The 20263-nt window shown below is 35.3% G+C and overlaps 1 protein-coding gene across 12 annotated transcripts in view; it reads left to right on the top strand.

The window, feature by feature from the left end:
• The window catches only part of LOC106878170 (uncharacterized), a 482992-nt gene extending 464516 nt beyond the window's left edge, over nt 1–18476 (top strand). For all 12 annotated transcript variants that reach the window (XM_089356171.1, XM_089356167.1, XM_089356166.1 and 9 more), the window contains 5 exons: nt 2027–2178; nt 4727–5149; nt 7567–7707; nt 8504–10886; nt 16303–18476. In XM_089356171.1, coding sequence (XP_089212297.1) covers nt 2027–2178; nt 4727–5149; nt 7567–7707; nt 8504–10252 — 2465 coding nt within the window. In that variant the 3' untranslated portion in view covers nt 10253–10886; nt 16303–18476. The remainder of the gene's footprint in view (nt 1–2026; nt 2179–4726; nt 5150–7566; nt 7708–8503; nt 10887–16302) is intronic.
• Nucleotides 18477–20263: the final 1787 nt, after the last annotated feature.

Genomic DNA, 20263 nt, shown 5'->3' with positions numbered 1-20263 from the left:
AGACCAAGATCTTATTTTTAAAGATAGCAGGGTGTGATTTGAGGAAGATTTAGCTGCTAAAACAAGATGAGTAGATTCAAATGGGAAAGAGAAACAGGAAAACAACACAACAAATGGTATCTATAGTAAACTGAGATTTACTTGGTATGGACTTAAATGTTAAACACTAGTATTTATAGTAGAACTGACATTTAATGTAGTAAATATATTGGTTTTAAATTTTAGTACAAGGCCAGCCATTTTAAGGGGTGGGGCTGAGTCAATTACCTATGCTAAACTGGTACTTATTTTATTAACCCCCAAAAGGATGAAAGGCAAATGCAACCTCTGTGGAATTTGAACTCAAAACATAAAGACAGATGAAATGTCACTAATTATTTTGTCCAGCATACTACCGAATCTGCCAGCTCACTGCCCAAATGTGGTAGATATATTGAATTCTTACATAGGCTTGAGAATATACCCATGTTATTTGTGGTCATGACTCAAACTTAGAAATCAGTAATTAAAGTGGGGGTGGGGTGGGGAAGAATAGCGGAGTCACAAATAACACAGAAGTTCTCTGTCTTATGGTATAGACTTTTCTCTTTTATTTTAAATATGCAAAATATGTAGGCGCAGGAGTGGCTGTGTGGTAAGTAGCTTGCTCACCAACCACATGGTTCTGGGTTCATTCCCACTGCGTGGCATCTTGGGCAAGTGTCTTCTACTATAGTCTCGGGCCAACCAAAGCCCTGTGAGTGGATTTGGTAGACGGAAAACTGAAAGAAGCCCGTCGTATATATGTATATATATATGTGTGTGTGTGTGTGTGTGTGTGTGTCTGTGTTTATCCCCCCAACATCGCTTGACAATCGATGTAACTTAGTGGTCCCCGTAACTTAGCGGTTCGGCAAAAGAGACCGATAGAATAAGTACTAGGCTTCCAAAGAATAAGTCCTGGGGTCGATTTGCTCGACTAAAGGGGGTGCTCCAGCATGGCCACAGACAAATGACTAAAACAAGTAAAAGAGTAAATTATGATGGAAGTCAACTCATGTCTGAGACTATTATCGAGGCACCGACAGATATACTTAAAGAGCAGCAACAATGAAGGACACAACTATGTGACAACTACTGAGTATTGGTTTCTATCCCACTTATCCCCCACCAGCCTCATGGGACCTTCAAAATGTCATTGGCACTATGATTCCTGTTTTCTATAACTGCTGCTTTCTATTGATTTGCTACTCTCTTCAATGATTCTCTATTCATGTATATACTCCTAGGTGAAGTACAAATTTTATATAATCAAGAAAAGAAAAAAAATTCTTCATTTATTCTTCATACCGTTTTGTATTTACTTTCAACATTGAACTAACTCTAAAAAAGAAAGCAATTACCTGTATTTATTCTGTAATGTTTTCTAATCGTTTGTTCATCTGTAAAACTTACACTTATATTGACAGCATCCCTTTAACAAATATTTGTCATATTTTATCTGGGAAACATAGAAAGAAAACGAAACATGCCAGATCTGAGATTTTCTCAATTCTATACATAAATAACCATGTTTTTATTATCATTTCTTATATTTAATGTAAAATATTCTATTTTTACTAATTTTTATCTTTTCCTTTTCTTTTGAATTAAATTACTTCAGCTCAAACTGAAGTTATTGCAATTTTCAATTTAACATTTTATTTACAAATAACTATTTAAGAATCACTGCTATTTTCTTCTCATTATTGTTTTATTTACTTAGTTATGTATTTATATATTCATTTACTTCTTTATGTATTTAAATATATATATCTGGTTGTTTAGGTAGGGACTGGCTGTGTGTTTTATTTTTCTAACTTCAACAAATATTAAGTGACAGACTTCATCAAATGTTTATGTCAATCAATAAGATCAAAGATCTTAGAATACTGAACATTAACCAACAGGCAAAACCTACAGAACTATGGTAATTAAAATTTATTCTATTACATTTATTTTTATTTCATACTATTTGTTTTTTTTTTTTGTTTTTTTTATTTTTCAGCAAAGAAACAGGTTGATAGCCAGGAATTAAAGCTATCTAATCGAGATGAAAAGAAACTCTCTAGGGAATGTTTGAAAGATGATAAAATTTTACCGCCCCGTGAATTAACCCTCACTAAAGGAACACATGCACCACCTATTGGCAAGCAGTCGGTAAGCGAATATTTTAGTATAATGTGTGTTAATTATGACAGAGACAGACAGACAGACAAAGGGAAGTGAAGGATAAGAAAGAATAAGAATGTGCTGCAATCAGTAAAAATATGTCTCTTGTCTATCAATGAGTAGTGCTGTTTTCTCAAAAGAGAACACAGGAATGGGTGTGTGGATTTCAGGTGTTTAGTTTACAAACATGATACATGAAGTTCAACCCCTCTGCTTGACAGCACTTCAGTAAGAACCTTCAGGAAAGGAACCAAAATATTTCTGAGAGGACAGAAACTGTACATCCCCTCATATATATATATATATATGTGTGTGTGTGTGTACACATATAGACATAGATATATATACATATGTACATATACCTGTATGTGTGTGTATATATATATGTAATGATAAGCACAGAAAAGGTAATTGTTATGTTAAGCTTTATAAAACATACATGTTTCAGTAACTCGATATTGTTATTACGCAAGGCACTTACCTACATTGTATACTGGCTTACCTCCTCAGTGTTAGCAGCAAAACATGATGAAACTTAGTGGGATGCACGCACACTAAGTGAATGAATTCTTCTCACACATCTCTGCACACAAACATTGCTAACGCATCATATTTTTTTTCTTTAACCTCTTCGTCCATTTACTTCAAATAGGGCTTTTAGGAATAGTGGTCTCTACTTGGCACTTGAGATCTAATTTATACTTCAAACCAGCCCTCAAAACGAAATGAGTTTGACACCCATATGCCAAAGTGTTACTCATCTTATGATAGTTAATGTTGGAGATACACACATTGTCACTGTGAGTAATATTTTTTCTGTGTTAGTGCCACATTGAAAGCACCTTGTGGCAGTGCTGCTGCTGCATATGAAGCACATGTGTTGGTGCCATGTATAAAGCACCCAATACATTCTGTAAAGTGGTTGGCATGAGGAAGGGTATAGTGCCATAGAAACCATGCTATAACAAACAATTGGAGCCTTGTGCAGCACTTCAGCTAGCCAGCTCCTATCAAACCATCCAACACATTCCAGCATGGAAAATGAACTTTAAATGATACTGCTGCTGCTGCTGCTGATGATGATGATGGTGGTGGTGGTGGTGGTGATGATGATGATGATGGTGGTAGTGGTGGTGGTGGTGGTGGTGGCGGTGGCGGTGGTGGTGGCGGTGGCAGTGGTGGCACAAGGTCTGAAATTTGTTAGGAGGAAGCTAGTTGACTACAGCAACCTCAGTTCTCGATAATTCTAAAAGGCTGAAAAGCAGAGTCAACTTTGACAGAATTTGAGCTCAAATCATAAAAATGGACAAAATGCTTAGCAGCATTTCTCTTCAGTATGCTAACAGTTCTGCCAGCTCACAACCTTTATAGTGTGAAATATCAAAAAGTGTTACATAAATACTTTTATCTACAGATATTCGATTTTTTTTTTTCTTTTCAAAAATTGTTACTTACACAAAATAATGGAATGAATACTTTCAAAATATAAATATTTATTTAATTAAAATATAACTGATTAAATTAAATTTGTATATTTACAATCAATAACAGTAATACTGTTTTATTATCAATTAATTAGAGATGTTTCATATTGATTAATTCTGTAATAAGTTCAGACATGGCTGTGTGGTTAAGAAACTTGGTTTGCAACCACATAGTCTCAAGTTCAGTTCCAGTCTGTGGCACATTGGATAAGTGACTTCTGCAGTATTCTCAGCCTGACCAATGCCTTGTGAATGATTTTGGTAAATGGAAATTGTATGGAAGGTGACTAACCGGCAGAAACGTTAGCACGCCGGACGGAATGCTTAGAGGTATTTTGTCTACCGCTACGTTCTAAGTTCAAATTCCACCAAGGTCGACTTTGCCTTTCATCTTTTCGGGGTCGATTAAATAAGTACCAGTTACGCACTGGGGTCGATATAAGCGACTTAATCCGTTTGTTTGTCCCCTCTGTGTGTAGCCCCTTGTGGGCAGTAAAGAAATAAGAAACTGTATGGAAGTATGTTATTTACACATACATATATATATCTTTTACTTGTTTCAGTCATTAGATTGTTGCCATGCTGGAGCACCACTTTGAAGAATTTTTTGTCAAAGGAATCAAACCCCAGTACTTTAATTTTTAAACCTGGTAATTGCTCTGTCAGCCTCTGTTGCTGAACTGCTAAGTTACAGGGACATTAACACACCTGCACCAGTTGTCAAGTGGCGTTGGGGGACAGACACAAACACACACACACACAAATACATGTGTGTGTGTGTAAAACAGGATTCTTTCTGCTTCAATCTACACATACAAATGGGCTTCTTTTAGTTTCTGTCTATCAAATCCACTCATGAGGCTATAGTAAAAGACACTTATCCAAGGTGCTATGCAGTAGGGGTTGAACCCAGAACCATGTGGTTGGGAAGCAAACTTGTTACCACACAGCCATACCTGTGCCTGTATAGGATGATGATTTTATATTTTATTCTTTTATTCACCCATTTAATGGATGGCTTACTTTCTCTTTCTTTTTTCTTTTATTTTCAGAATGCTGCTATGACAGTAGGGGGCAGTAATAGTAGCTTAGTGGTTGGTGGAGGGAACGTCGTCAGTGGTGGTAGTATTAGTGGTAGTATTGGTGGTAGTAGTAGTTGCATTAGTGGAAGTGGTGTTGGTGGAAGTAGTGGTGGAGGTGGAGTGAGTGGCCGAGTCAGCAATGTCGGAGTCAGTTTGGCTGGAAAGACGTTGACGACAGGTGGGACGACAATCGTGTCACCAATCAGCTCACCTGTGCTACTTGGGGACTACGGTCAGCTGGAAGCACACATGCCCCTTAGTCGGCACCACCAAATGCAACTGCTACGCCAGCAACTTGAGCAGCAACAGCAGCAAACTCAAGTTGCTATTGCTCAGGTTCATCTCCTGAAGGACCAACTAGCCGCTGAGACAGCCGCGCGTATTGAAGCTCAGGTAAGAATTTTCAGATTTAAAAATCAAAGTAACCAAAAAAAAAAAAAAAAAAAGTACAATTCTGGTTTAACCCTTTAGCATTCAGATTACTCTGTCAAGAGTTGCACTCCGTCGAGGGTTCCAGTTGATCCGATCAACAGAACAGCCTGCTCGTGAAATTAACGTGCAAGTGGTTGAGCACTCCACAGACACGTGTACACTTAATGTAGTTCTCAGGGATATTCAGCGTGACACAGTGCGACAAGGCTGACCCTTTGAAATACAGGCACAACAGAAATAGGAAGAAAGAATGAGGGAAAGTTGTGGTGGAAGAGTACAGCAGGGTTCGCCACCATCCCCTGCCGGAGCCTCGTGGAGCTTTAGGTGTTTTTGCTCAATAAACACTCACAACACCTAGTCTGGGAATCGAAACCGCGATCCTATGACCGCAAGTCTGCTGCCCTAACCACTGGGCCATTGCGCCTCCACTCTGTCAAGAGTAGTGTTTATTTATTCATATTGTTTTAAATAAATCTCACATTATCTTGTAGCTTTGAGATCTCAACGATGTGGTTGTCTATTTTAAGAATGACATTGCAAAGTAGGTGTGAGAGGCCAGATCTGGCCAGTTTGAACATTAAACAGGCAGAATATTTTGGCCAGATATGGACTGTTTAAATGCTAAAGGGTTAACTCCTTTAGCATTCAAACTGGCCATTTCCAGCCAAGATATTTAACTTGTTTTATGTTGAAACTGGCCAGATCCAGCCTCTCACCTCAACCTTGCAATGTCATTCTGAAACTAAACAATCACATTATCGAAATCTCTAAATCATAAGATAATGCATGATTAATTTAAAACAATATGAATAAACAAACATTACATTTGACAGAATAATGTGAATACTAAGGGGTTAAGCACTGCAAGGTGTAATTCTGGTTTAACCCCTTAGCATTCAAACCAGCTATATCCAGCCAAAATGTATAATTGTTGAAACTGGCCAGGTCCAGCTTCTAACCCCAACCCTACAATGTCATTCTAAAACTAAACAAGAGCACTCAGAGAGTGCAAACCTCCTCCAAGGCAACACCAATGTCCTCTCAACGATTAGCCAGAGATGATTTCTAAAATGAGAATATCTGAAATAAACTCGACTGCTCTCACAAACGAGAATACTAAAAATGAACCTGACTGCTCTCAAAAATTAAGTAAAAAAAAAAAAAAACGGAAAAATAAGACAGAATCTTTGTACAGTAATCAATCAATCTCAAAATCTAGTCAGTCCATGTCAGTCATGAGACCAAACATCCCTGAAAGTTTCATCTGAATCCATCCAGTGGTTCTTGAGATATTTTGTCCATGGACAAACAAACGTGACTGTAAACAATACCTCTGCCTTAGTGAAGGCAGAGGTAACAATCACATCATCAGAATCTCTAGACTACAAGATCAGGCATGATTAATTTAAAACAATATAAATCAACAAACATTACATCTGACAGAATAATCTGAATGCTTAAGGGTTAAGCACCCTATGTAACCCCTTGTAACTTTTTAATTTTTGGGAATTGTGAGAAAACTTTTGAAAATTTGTATTCAACACATGAGAATTCATATGATTATAAGAAAAAATCCTTTTTTTTTTTTTAAGATTTTTTACCCCCTCCCTTAAATCCTAAAAGTTCCAATCTCTTTCAAATTTATTTTTTTAAATTAGAGTTTAATATATGGAAAGTCCGAATTCTGTGCTTAAATCCCAGGAATGGACCACCCCTGAGTGCATCATCATTCAATTAAATGTGTTTATAGAGAGAAAAATATTGAAAACATCAAAAAACATATTTTTTGCATAATGGTATGAATTCCTACATTACAAATTCACAAACATTTTCGGATAGAAAAGCTATGAAGGGTTATATGGGAAGCTTAAGCCAGAATTCCGCCAAAAAAAATATGAGCATGTGTGTGTGTGTGTGCAGATAATGTGGCTGTGTGGTTAAGAAACTTGCTTTGCAACTACATGATTTGGGGTTCAGTCTCACTGCAAAGTACTTTGGGCATGTGTCTTCTGTAGCCCTGAGCTGTCCAATGCCTTGTGTGTGAAGTTGATTGATGGAAACTGTGTGGAAGCACATTATGTGTGTGTTTGTGTGCGTGCATGCGTGTGTGTGTGTGTGTGTGCATGCTTGCGTATGTGCATGTTTGCATGTGTGTGTAAGTGAGTATGTGTATCTATCTCCAGGAGAAGAAAAGGTGAGAGATAAGGTGGGGAATGAAAAAGAGTGAAAGATATACAGAGAGATAAAGAATGAAGAAAAGTGAGAAATATACAGAGAGAGGTTGATAGAGAGTGAGAGAGATTCAGAAAAAGAGAGGAAGAAATCAAAAGCAGTAACAAGGAAACAGAAACAACTCTAATTTAATGTCTTCTTTCTAGGCTCGATCTCATCAGTTACTGCTTCACAATCGGGACCTTCTCGATCACGTGGCCCAGCTAATTAGTCGGATGCAAGATCTAGAGATGAAGGCCGGTGGATTTACTGCAAGTTCAGAGCAACTTTATCAAACAACATTACAGGTAAGTGACACAAACTGGAAATCTTCATTCTCCTTCTTTTCTGTTGTTTAATTCAGTGATTCTGATAGATGAGGAAAGACACTAAACTGGGGGTGGCAGGACCAGTAAGTTGTTGTGGCTATACTGTATATATGTGTGTATGTGTTTATGTATGTAAGTAAATGAGTTTTGCATATAAGAAAATTTTATTTCATTAATAAAGTAAACACTCTACCCTTAAAAAATCTCAACAGGGTCAATAAGTAGCTGTTATTCTAAATCTTATATTATAAAAGAGAAACTAATCTCTGTCTGTCTATCTGTAACAATATCTGTGTTGAGAGGGAGAAGGAGAGGAGAGAAAGTTGTTGAGAGTGAATACAGTGAGAGAGAGAGAGCATGTGTGTGTCGAAAAGATAGATAAATAGGTTGCATTGTCACCTTAGTAACTAACAAGTTTTGATTAAAAACGTGGGAATTTTAAGTGCAAATCTGTCAACACAACACAACACAGACTTCAAGCAAAGTCTATATGTATTATATAAACATATAGTTGTTTTTTATTTTTATTTTGGTTGTATGTGTGTGTGTGTGTTTCTGTATGTCTTTCAACATAGAAACAACACAACAGGCTTTAAAAAAAGCCTTTTACTTTGAAGAATTTATGAAGCTACATATATGATTAACAAATATTTTTACAGCGGTGTTGTGATGGATAACAACCTAATATTGATAATTTATGTATGATGGGTATTACATGATTAAAATATTGATTATTTTAAAAATCTCATCCATTTTCTCTTTGGTGTCCTTTTAGATTCCTGTCTTGCCTGATCCGACGACCCCTCAGTCTGGTCCTGTCTATTTGCCTGACTTCCGGGATGTAGACAGTACCTACTTGAACTCAATTCCGGAAACTGCCTTGTTTGAGAATACTAAAACAGAACAAGACACAGATTCACCGGACAGTGGTCACAGAGAAATGTCGTCTGATAGTCTATCTTGCAATCTGACCAGTGGTTTGGACTCTAAGAGTTGGCAGTACAATAGTTATTGCCGATACCCATTGGCTCAACAGATTAAAATGAGCCACAACAATCAGCAACAACAACAACATTTGCATAATCACAATGTTCCTCTATATCAGCAGCAACAAAAACAGCAACAACAACAACAACAACAACATGTAAATAGCAACAAAGTTCATATTAACAGTAATGGTGTTAGCATTAACAGTAGTAGCGGCAGCACCAACAACAACAACAACAACAGTAACAACAACAACAACAACATCAACAACACCAATGCCAACAACAATAACAACAACAACAGCACCACGACCATGAACAACATTGAATACCACATGAACAACAACAACAATAACAACAACTACAACCCATTCACAAAGTGTTCGCCTAAAAAACGAGATGATATCAAAATCATTACCCCAGTACCAGCTCAGGATGCAAGTGGCAATCGCCTTGAATTGAAACTAAACGTAGCACCAAAGTTGGATCCACCGCCCAAATACACAAGAACGTCGCGCCCTCTGTCGGCCGACTTAGACAGCCTTTCTTCAAACTATAGAGATAGCAATGCAAACACACAACAGCTGAATAAGAGGAACCAGCTATCGGATAACATGTATTATTCTTCTTCTTTAACCAATTCGGCCTTGTTGAATCCCACGCAGCATCGACCAGGGACAATTGAAAGTTACCAGTCAACAGAAAGTAACCGCATCACACCTTTATCGTCATTGTCGTTGTCATCGTCATCATCGTCTTCATCGTCGTCGTCGTCTTCTTGCTCGTTTTCAGCTTCTACTTCGACATCGTCTTTGTCAGGTAGGATGTCAAGTGGCAAAGGAACACCTGGTCAAATGGTGACGACAGCAACGACAACAACGGCGACCACAGCAACAGCACTATCAACAACGCCGATCCCAGGGGCTTTATTATCAACGACAACCACCACCACGACAGCAACAACAGCTTTATCAACTAACGCAACAACAATAACCACGTCAACATCAAATTACTTGTTGAAAAACAAAATCCCCGTGAACAACCTCAGTTTGGGGGGTTCGGTCCCGACTAGTTGTATTTCGTCTACAGTCGCAAACATAACTGCGAATGGCAGCAACCATGGAGTAAGAGGGGGTAGTAATACTAGTAACAGCAGTAATGGCAGCTGTAGCAACATTAATAGTGGATGTGGTAACAAACTCAGTTTGAACGATGCTAATAACAAGAGCTATGTTCCTACATTGAGCGCATTTGCATCGTCGGCCTTCATGTCTTCAAAGACACCGGCTAAGACCACATTTACACCACGAACAAAACAACAACAACAACAACAGCAACAACAACAGCAACAGCAATCTAAAGCCATTAACATAGAGAAAAAGCCATCTTCTTATGATGAGATCTGCCCCCAGTTACAACCGAGTAGTAACTCGGAAGATGATGATAATTCTGAAGATTCGGGTCTGCCACTTGTGCACCAAGCACCCAGGAGACTTGATTCAATGACTTTCGATGAGTTTGAAGCTCTGAGTAGTTGAAACTTAAAGAAAAAACAAACGAAACAAAAAACACAAAAACAGCTAATAAATATTAAAAAAACACAAAAAAGCAACATAAAGCAAGGAAAATTTTTTAAATTTACAGTAAACAAGCAAGGAAAAATAAAACAAAATATATAATATATATACATATACATATATATACATACATATATGCATGCATATATATACATATATATATATATTTAACAAAGCTTGGTAATGAAACCAGAGATGGAAAAAAATGTTAATCAAGGTTGAAACAATAGAAATCATAATAATTATTAATAATATTAATATTATTGTTATGGTTATAGACGGAGCATGTAACTTAATTGATTACGGCCACCCCCACTCCCAACCCCTTGCTCCCTTCTCCACTCCTGTCGAATTCTGTCGGACTCTGCCAGTTCAACATAACCCTTTCCTTCTTCACCCCAGTCGACCCACCCTGTCCCTATTTACTTACACGGTTACCCTGCCAACCATCTCATTATGCGTAGATCGTTCTTTAACAACAACAACGACAACAACAACAACAACAACAATAACAGTCATCATCGATGAAAATCTTAATTAATTCAGACAACGCTGCTTCAAGTGGGGGTGGGCAAGAAGGCCTTTGCGAGTAAATGTAAGTAATGGCAAGCACAGTAGTCGTCATCATTATCAGCGTCATCATCGTCATCGTCATCGTCATCGTCATCGTCATCATCATCATCATCATCACTGTCATCAACAATAACAACAACATGACAGCAATGATTATGAAGAGAGCAATGGCAAAGTTTGAAATAAAAAGTTATCTTAGATTTTAAAATAACGAGGGGAAAAAAAATTAGAAAAGTATTTCAAATTAATTCAGTCGTCAAATGGATCAACAATAATGGCTGTGTTTAGACAGGAGTTCATAATGTAGTTTTGTTTGAAAGATTTTATTATTATTATTATTATTATTATTATTATTATTATCATTATTATTATTATTATTACTTTGTTGTTTTTGCAACGTGGTGTCTGAGAATGTGTTTCTGAGTACCAGAGTACGTGTTGCAATGATGCTGTTTGTATGTGTATTTCTGTGTATGTATCAAGTATTATGTGATTACAAAATCAATGAGTATGTGCACATACACCCATGCATGTGCACTTCCAAATGTGCACACATACGCATACACACGCACATGGATATATTATCTGAACCCCATGCTATCATGAAAAACTAGAAGTTAAAATGGTGGTGGTGATGGCGACAGTAGCAGTAGTGGTCATATGTGTGTGTGTGTGTGTATATATATATATATATATATATATATATAACACATATATGTATGTATGTATATACACACATACGTGTGTGTGTATGTATGTGCACGTGTATGTATGTGAATGTGTATGTTTTAAGATGTATCCATGTTAAATGTTCCTATATTAATCTTGGAGCAAAGAAGTCAATGATTCTCAGACAAACTAATAGATTAAATTAATCAGTGTAATTAACAATCAATTTGTAATGAAAGTTTTGGAAATCTGAATGACAAGGGACAGAAAAGAAAAATATCATTTCACAGAATTTGCCCAGTAGATATTTTCTTTGTGTTGTATGTTTTGACTGAGTGTAAAAATTTTTCTTCTAAATATTTCCTCATTTACCGTTTTATTGACAAACTCCAAGGTAGAATTAATCAGTCATGTAATAGGTATACCAAATTCTTACATAAATTGTAGGCGCAGGAGTGGCTGTGTGGTAAGTAGCTTGCTTACCAACCACATGGTTCTGGGTTCATTCCTACTGCGTGGCACCTTGGGCAAATGTCTTCTTACTATAGTCTCGGGCCGACCAAATCCTTGTGAGTGGATTTGGTAGATGGAAAACTGAAAGAAGCCTGTCATATATATGTATATATATATATATGTGTGTGTGTGTGTGTATATGTTTGTGTGTCTGTGTTTGTCCCCCCAACATTGCTTGACAACCGATGCTTGTGTGTTTACGTCCCCGTAACTTAGCAGTTCAGCAAAAGAGACCGATAGAATAAGTACTAGGCTTCCAAAGTATAAGTCCTGGGGTCGATTTGCTCGACTAAAGGTGGTGCTCCAGCATGGCCACAGTCAAATGACTGAAACAAGTTAAAGAGTAAAAGAGAGTAAAGAGTAAATCCTGCAAGTCTTCTTCTAAAACATCCATTACATCGAATTTATAACTCTTTAGTCAATAGAAATATATGTAGCTCTACATCTAAATTAGAAATAATTGATTCTATAATGCTATAAGAAACTAATTATTGGACTATCTGTGTTGGAACATTTAGTTTTATTTACTCTAAGTTCCAAAACCTAATCTAGTGGGGCTTGCTTTGCTCTTGACACTGCATAGATAGATAAATAAACTCTTGCTGATTCAGTTGATTATATCTCACATCATTTCATATCAGATCATTGTTAATAAGGTGGTTAGTTGGCAGAATCATTAGCAAGCCAGGCAAAATGCTTAGTAGCATTTCAACTGTCTTTATGTTCTGTGTTCAAATTCCGCCAAGGTCGACTTTACCTTTCATCCTTTTGGGGGTCGATAAAATAAGTACCAGTTGAACACTGGGGTCAATGTAATAGACTTACTCGTTTATCCTGAATATTACTGGCCATGTGCCAAATTTTGAAACCATTATTAATATGGCTGTGGCTTATTGTAGAAAAGCATAATTTATTAAGATAAAATTTTGGATTAAATCAAAAGTATGTGTATGATTGTGTATTGAAAGAAAAGTGTGCAGTTAATAAGTTTTTCAAAATGGGTTATATAACAATGGAACAACAGAGAAAGGCGGTGAATGAAAATACCTCAGTGGCACCATACTTACGGTATTTTATCACTGGCTTAGCCCCTTTTCTCAATTTCACATCTGATTTGTTTCCTTGAAAATTCAGGGATACAAATTAGATGAAATCCTAATTATTTTTTTTTTGTTTGTTCTTTATATAAATATTGAATGGTATTGATTTTTGTGGATTTCATTTTTCGATTTATTTCTCCATTTGTTAGATTTATCGAAAAATTAACTATTTCCAAGGATCATCATTCAATATATATATCAATACATGAACATGGGCATACTTTCTGCTGCTAGTTTGTAAGATTGTTCTCCGGTTCCAATCAACCTTACAAACGTGTTAAGCAGTATATGCAAGGACCCCATCCAGTATGATAGTTATGATAGAAAGAAACTTCTGGAAGATTTCAAAATTAGAAGAAAAAAGGTGGAGGAAGAGTGAGAGGGAGAAAAAGAGAGGTGCATACTATCAGATATCAGTGATGACAGAATGAGTGTGAGTTCAAATTCTTCAAAGTCATATATTAGACAGCTTGGAAAACATTTTTTGACAAAATTATAGAAAATTACAATTGGTATAGTGAATTCTTTAAAGTGTTTCATTTGGTTGGTGCCTCACAGATTTTGGTCCAAAACCTACTGATATAAAGTTGGTCATTCATTCTGCTGATATAATTTTATATTCAAGTATTAAATTTAAAAACTAGTAATTTAATGAGAGCTAAGTGGCTTCATGGTTAGGTGCATTGAGTTAATGATCATGAGGTTGTGTGTTTTATTCTTTGAGCAAGGCACCTCGTTTCACATTGCTCCAGTCTGTTCAACTGAAAAATGAGTACAGGCTGAGTGTGAGTGCAGCCTTCTCTCCTTGCGGTAGTCACATCCTTGATGTTCTGCTGAGTCACGGGAGGGAGAGATGAGGGTGTGTCTATGTCTGCTCATGACTCCATAGGCATCTAAAACAATTAGTGAAAGCATGCTACATGCTACCAAGTCATACTTGCTGATGCATAACAACTATAGTTTTAGTAATCTACTTCAGTGTTGAGATGACACGATAAATTTGAGCCAGTTCTTAAAAAGGTAGACAGACAGACAGATAGATAAACTGATACATAGGCAGATAGATAGATAGATTTAAGTTACTGACTAGCTATGCATTTTTTTTTTTTTTTTGTTATCTGGTTAAAATTTGATTATTCTTCAGTTATTCAAATACTAACAAAATATTACAGTAAAATAAATAAATATCAGTATAAATATCTCAATTTTTTTTTTTTTTAATTAAATTAATTTGTTTCTGATTGTACAGAACTGTTTCAATTTTACTTGTAATGTAACTTCCTGCAGTTTGTTTGAGTGTTGGCAGAAATAAAAATCTCGTTAACTTTTTTCTTTCTACATTATGATACGAATGTTGAAATCTGGCAAAGATATATAACTTACCTACATTTTTTTCCATAAAAACTTTTTTTTTTTCACCAGATGTTAGCTTTTCTGGTATCTGCAATCATCTCAACCATTAATTCTGTTTCGAAGTTATTCTCTTTGTTTTGGGTGGGGCTTAGATTATGCTAGAAAACGTCATAGGCTAACATATATATAATAGAATACATTTCTAAGAAGATACCTAGGTATTTCTTTACCTATGCAAAACTTTTTCGGGCCAAAGTGTTTTTTGGAAAATTTTTGGTATTTGACGTTTTCTAAAAATAAAAATAAAAACACAAAATTCTTTGGAAAATGTAACAAAAGTTCCAAACAAATTTCGTTATTTTCAAATATTTTCTTTTATTTAGTTTTACATTAAAGAGGAATTGCGGGATACTAAAAATTTAGAGTGATTGCAAACATATAATTTGAATACAATATGTAGGTTGTGTCTGCATTATAGGAAGTAAGTAGTGGTAGTAGTAGTAGCAGCAGATATATTCCACAAGATTTAAGTTTCAAAGAAACTAAGCTTTGTTTTGGATTGATTCAATAACATAGTTTTTAATCTAAAGAACTATATATAATTCTTTTTTAATGCACTGTAGAATACATTGAAACAAATACATGTGTATTAAATATATTTTCGGTAAACATACTGAAATTAACTCTTTTTCAACGACTTTTCTCTTCCTTTAGATTTATCTATCTATCTACCTGTACATATATATATATATATATTGTGTGTGTGTGTGTGTGTGTGTGTGTGTGTGTGTGTTAGCTTTCAGATGTGGATAAGATATACAAGTATGTATAACTAATATATGGAGGAGCAATTAGTTAAAACTTACTCACAAAAGAAATTAAATGCAGTTTTTAGCATCAATCCAGGTAGACAATATTCATAAAAGATTGAATGATCTTATGACTGACCATCTATTGTAAATAACCTTTAACTGAACTACAATGATAGCATCTTAAGAAGTGGGTCTCAGACTGACAAATTCCAGCCTTTCCAAATGAAATAGATAAATAAAAGATTTAACAAAATAGATTGAACAAAATAGATAAATAAAAGATGTAATTCCTCTTTCGGGTTACAACGCTGAACAAATTTAAAACGTTAAAAATTTTAATTTTATTAAACAGCTTGGGTATATGGCCACCTCTTTTTCAGTCCTCTCAGCGCCCTACTTCTATGAGAAACACTGATCCCAGACAGAAGTTACAGAGAACTCTTCAAATGTAAATTTGTATCTTCCTAAAATCAACTCATTTTTTTATATTGCTCTAGCAGTGACCGATTTAGTCTTTGCTGATATATATATATGTATATATATATATATATATATATATATATATATATATATATTTATATTTATATATATATATAGCAGTGGATGTATTTATGAAGAATTAGAAGTGACTCATGCAAATTCTGGTAATTGATTAACACAGAAAGTTCAACAGCTACGGTTGGTTAAATCATAAACAAAAAAAGATCTCATTCATTATTTATTATAAAATTAACCAATCATTCCTATACTTCCTTCCAACAGTTGTACAATTTTAATTAGAAACCTAGTTGCCTTTCAAGGCAACAGTTACTACTACTACTACTACTACTACTAAATCATAAGGATAATAGTAACAATAGTTTTGCAATTAGCAAAAATAGTTTCGTTTTTTTTAATTGACTAGTGCAAAATCATTTAGCAGTAATAGTAGTAGAAATAATAATAATAATAATAATAATAATAATTGTGTTTTTTTTCTTTTTGCCACAAGGGTTATGGATGAAGGGGACAAATTAAAAATAACAAACAAAAAAATTTTAAAAAAACACGTGGATGCTTCATGCAGAAACGATTATGAAAACAACAAAAACAAACATGGAAGTATGATGATGATGATGATGATGATGATGATGATGATGATGACAATGCTAATTAAGAAGAGGAGAAGGAAGATGGAGATGACAACAGTTTTTTTGTTTTTCTTTTTCAAAAAAATATTCTGTTATTTTTCTGAAATAATCTGTTATTTTTCAAAAATTGTCAAAACAATATTTATATTTCTGTCTTCAAAACTTCGCCTGAAAATTCTTCAGACTCTCTATTCTTTCAATGACAGCGACGTTGTTTTTTTGTTGTTTATGTTTTTGTTTTTGTTTTTGTTTTGTTTTCTTTTTTTCTTTCTTTCCTTTCCCAACCTTCATCCCTTCACCACAACCCTCCCTTTCTCTTTCTTGCTCTCCCTTTTGTTCCTTTTTGCTCTCTCTCTCTCCTTCTATCTTTCTCTCTCTCTCTCACTGTTATATCATAGGAAAAGCAATGATAATATTTACACTAAAACCAATAACAGAATCACACAAACTGACAACACCACCACCACCACCAACAACAACAACAACAAAATGGAAACAACAGCTGAATTCCAATTAAAAAAACAAGTCACGTGTATTCATTATTATGATTATCAACAACAACAACAATAATAATAATAATAATAATGATGATGATGATGATGATGATAAATAGAAAACATTCAGGGTGTAGGGTTAAGATGATTTATAGACTTTTTCTCGATTTTTTTTTTTTTTTTTGTTGCTACAACAGATTTTCATCGGCATCTTAATGGTTTATTTATTTCAAATATGCTAATTTTCTATGTCTACCTCTTACAGTGTTGTACATCTACTTAGTCAGCCTCTCATTGCTATGGCGACAAGTAAGGTGAAGTTTAATCTTGTTCCATTGATGAGGTCTAATAAGGCCGACTTGCCGAAAATTATTAGAATATTAGTGATTAAGATACAGTGGGTTTTTCTTTTCCTCATTGCATAAGTATTTCTAATTAGATTGTAATGCTCATTGATTTAATTATGCTGACATAAACTTAACCATCTAATGTACAGTCCACCCTTCACCTAGCTGTTCTCATACATATTGACAAAACAAAACATCAGTTACACAGTGGCTCCAGTTCTAATAGTGACTTGTATTTACCATCATAATGGTGCTTATAAAGCTAAAAGTAGATTGAACCAGTTGAGAATTATGTGTCTTGGTAGTTTATGAGAGTACAAGGTTACCAACAGGAAAGCAATCAGTGGGATTACTACATCGTCAGGTTGAATAACACATAAACTCAGCCAACCAGCTACTGTTCTCACTATTATAGAAACTATAACATGCAAAGAGATGATATGGGATTTCAAGATTAAAAGTGTTAGTGCAGTAACACACCCATAAATATACACACTTATGCACATACACATGGATAAGAGGTGGACTACTATTATGAAGAGTCAATGCAAAAGGTGAACGAGTAGAGAAAGAGAGAGAGAGAAAGAGAAGTTAGGGAAAAAAATAAAAATTTATAGTACTTAGATTCAATCACACACACTTACATACACAAATACATACATACACGCACACATGCATGTGGGTGTTGATGTACATATATTTATACAGCCATAAATATTAATATATTCATATGTACCTAAGCACACATGCATAGGTATAGACCGTATTATTTCATATTAGTTTACATATTATGTTATACACTGTTTAATGCATTGCTGATATGTATACAAATACATGTATTTATATATAACTACCTGCATACATACTTGAAGACATGTAGGAAAACATATATATATATAAGTATACTGGATCATAAAAACAGACATGTAAGAACACACACACACACATATATATATATATATATATATATATATATATAAATATATTATGCTCACTTACAGCCATATATGCATGTACACACACTCAAACATTAATAAAAGTATATACACATACACACCCTAACATACCCCAGTTTCTGTTTTAACACCTTCCCACCCAATCATTGCATGTCTCTGAAATCCAGCTTCTGTTTTCAAAAGAAGTGAGATGTTTGGTTCACTTTTCCAGAAATTACAAAATTGTAAAATACCTGTACCTGATGCGTTTGTTTTCATTTATTTCAAAGATCTTGTTGCTAATTGGGTGTGTTTGTTTGTACAAACAATTTTTAAGGTGATGTACTGAATGCCTATACTTGTTGCAGGCATTCAGCTGGTGAGATTAATAGACGGAAGAAAATTTTTAAAAAACGGTCTATCAATAATTATTTGTGATTCGCAAAGAAAATGGGAGATGATTTCAAGAAAAGGGTCAACTTGCAATATGAGCAGTGAGTTTCAGATGAAAAGCAGGAATAGGAAAATGGAGATGACTGGTAATGATTCTTAATGATCAGGATAATTAACAGTGGTAAGAAGCTTACTTCCAAACCCCATAGTTCAGAGTTCAGTCCCACAGTATGGCACCTTGAGCAAGTGTCTCCTACTATAGCCTCAAGCCAACTAAAAGCTTGTAAATGGATTTGGTAGATGGAAACTGAAAGGTGCCCATTATATATATATATATATATATATATATACACACACACATATGTATATATCTATGTGTGTATCTTTGTGTCTGCATTTGTCCACCACCACCACTTGACAACAGATGTTGGTGTGTTTACATCCCTATAACTTAGCAGTTTGGCAAAAGAGACTGATAGAATAAGTACTAGGCTTAAAGATAAGTCCTGGGGTTAATTTGTTTGACTAAAACCCTTCAAAGCAGTGCTCTAGCATGGGCTGCACTCAAGTGACTGAAACAAGTGAAAGATAATATTAACCCTTTAGCATTCAAACTGGTCAGATATGGCCTCTCACACTCACCCTACAATGTCATTCTAAAAATATACAAACACATCATTGAAATCTCAAAGCTACAAGATAATTAATTCAAGATAATTAATACAAGATTAATTCAAATCTGAATGCTAAAGGATTAAGTGAGTGAGATATGGAGAAATAGAAGGAGAAACAAGGTTACCAGGTAGAGTGTGCCACCTGGGGAAGAGTAAGTGGCTACAGAAAAGAGCATTCATGGATGTGTTCGAAAACTGTCTAACTTTTTAGCACCTAATCCAGCCATATCCAGCCTAAATATTCTGGCCGTTTTTTATGTTAAAAATGATCAGATCTAACCTACAATGTCGTTCTTAAAATATACAAGTACATAATTGACATCTTGAAGCTACAAGATAATGCATGATTAATTCAAGACAATTGGGATAAATAAGCGATATGTTTGACAATGTGAAGGTGCGTGAGTTAGTGGTTAGGGTGTTTGGCTTATAATCGTAAGGTCGTGAGTTCAATTCCTGGTGATGCGTTGTGTCCTTGAGTAAGACACTTTATTTCATGTTGCTCCAGTCCACTCAGCTGGCAAAAACCAGGAGTACCTGGATTTCAAAGGGCCAGCCTTGTCACACTCTGTGTCATGCTGAATCTCCCCAAGAACTATATTAAGAGTACACATGTCTGTGGAGTGCTCAGCCACACGCATGTTAATTTCATGAGCAGGCTGTTCCATTGATTGGATCAACTGGAACCTTCATCGTCGTAACCAACAGAGTGCAATATGTACATTTGACAAAGAAACATGAATACTAATAGGTTAAGTTCCTGGAGAAGAGACTCCTTGGAGTTGACAGTAGAAAAGCATATATTAATACATTTGGCAGTTGAGTAGAAACTCTGCCAAATCAGTGGTACAAGTGCCAGTTATGTAACACCAACTATGTTGGTAGCTATCTCTGGTAAGGTAACTCACTACAGAAAATATATATGTGTGGGTAGCTGTCTCTGGTGAGATAGCTAATTGAAGAATATACATATAGAACG

The sequence above is a fragment of the Octopus bimaculoides genome, chromosome 8 (genome assembly GCF_046866305.1).
Source record: "Octopus bimaculoides isolate indiv1 chromosome 8, ASM4686630v1, whole genome shotgun sequence".
NCBI lineage: Eukaryota > Metazoa > Mollusca > Cephalopoda > Octopoda > Octopodidae > Octopus > Octopus bimaculoides.
Note: the sequence above shows the minus strand (reverse complement) of the source record. Positions and strands in the feature narration are given on the sequence as shown.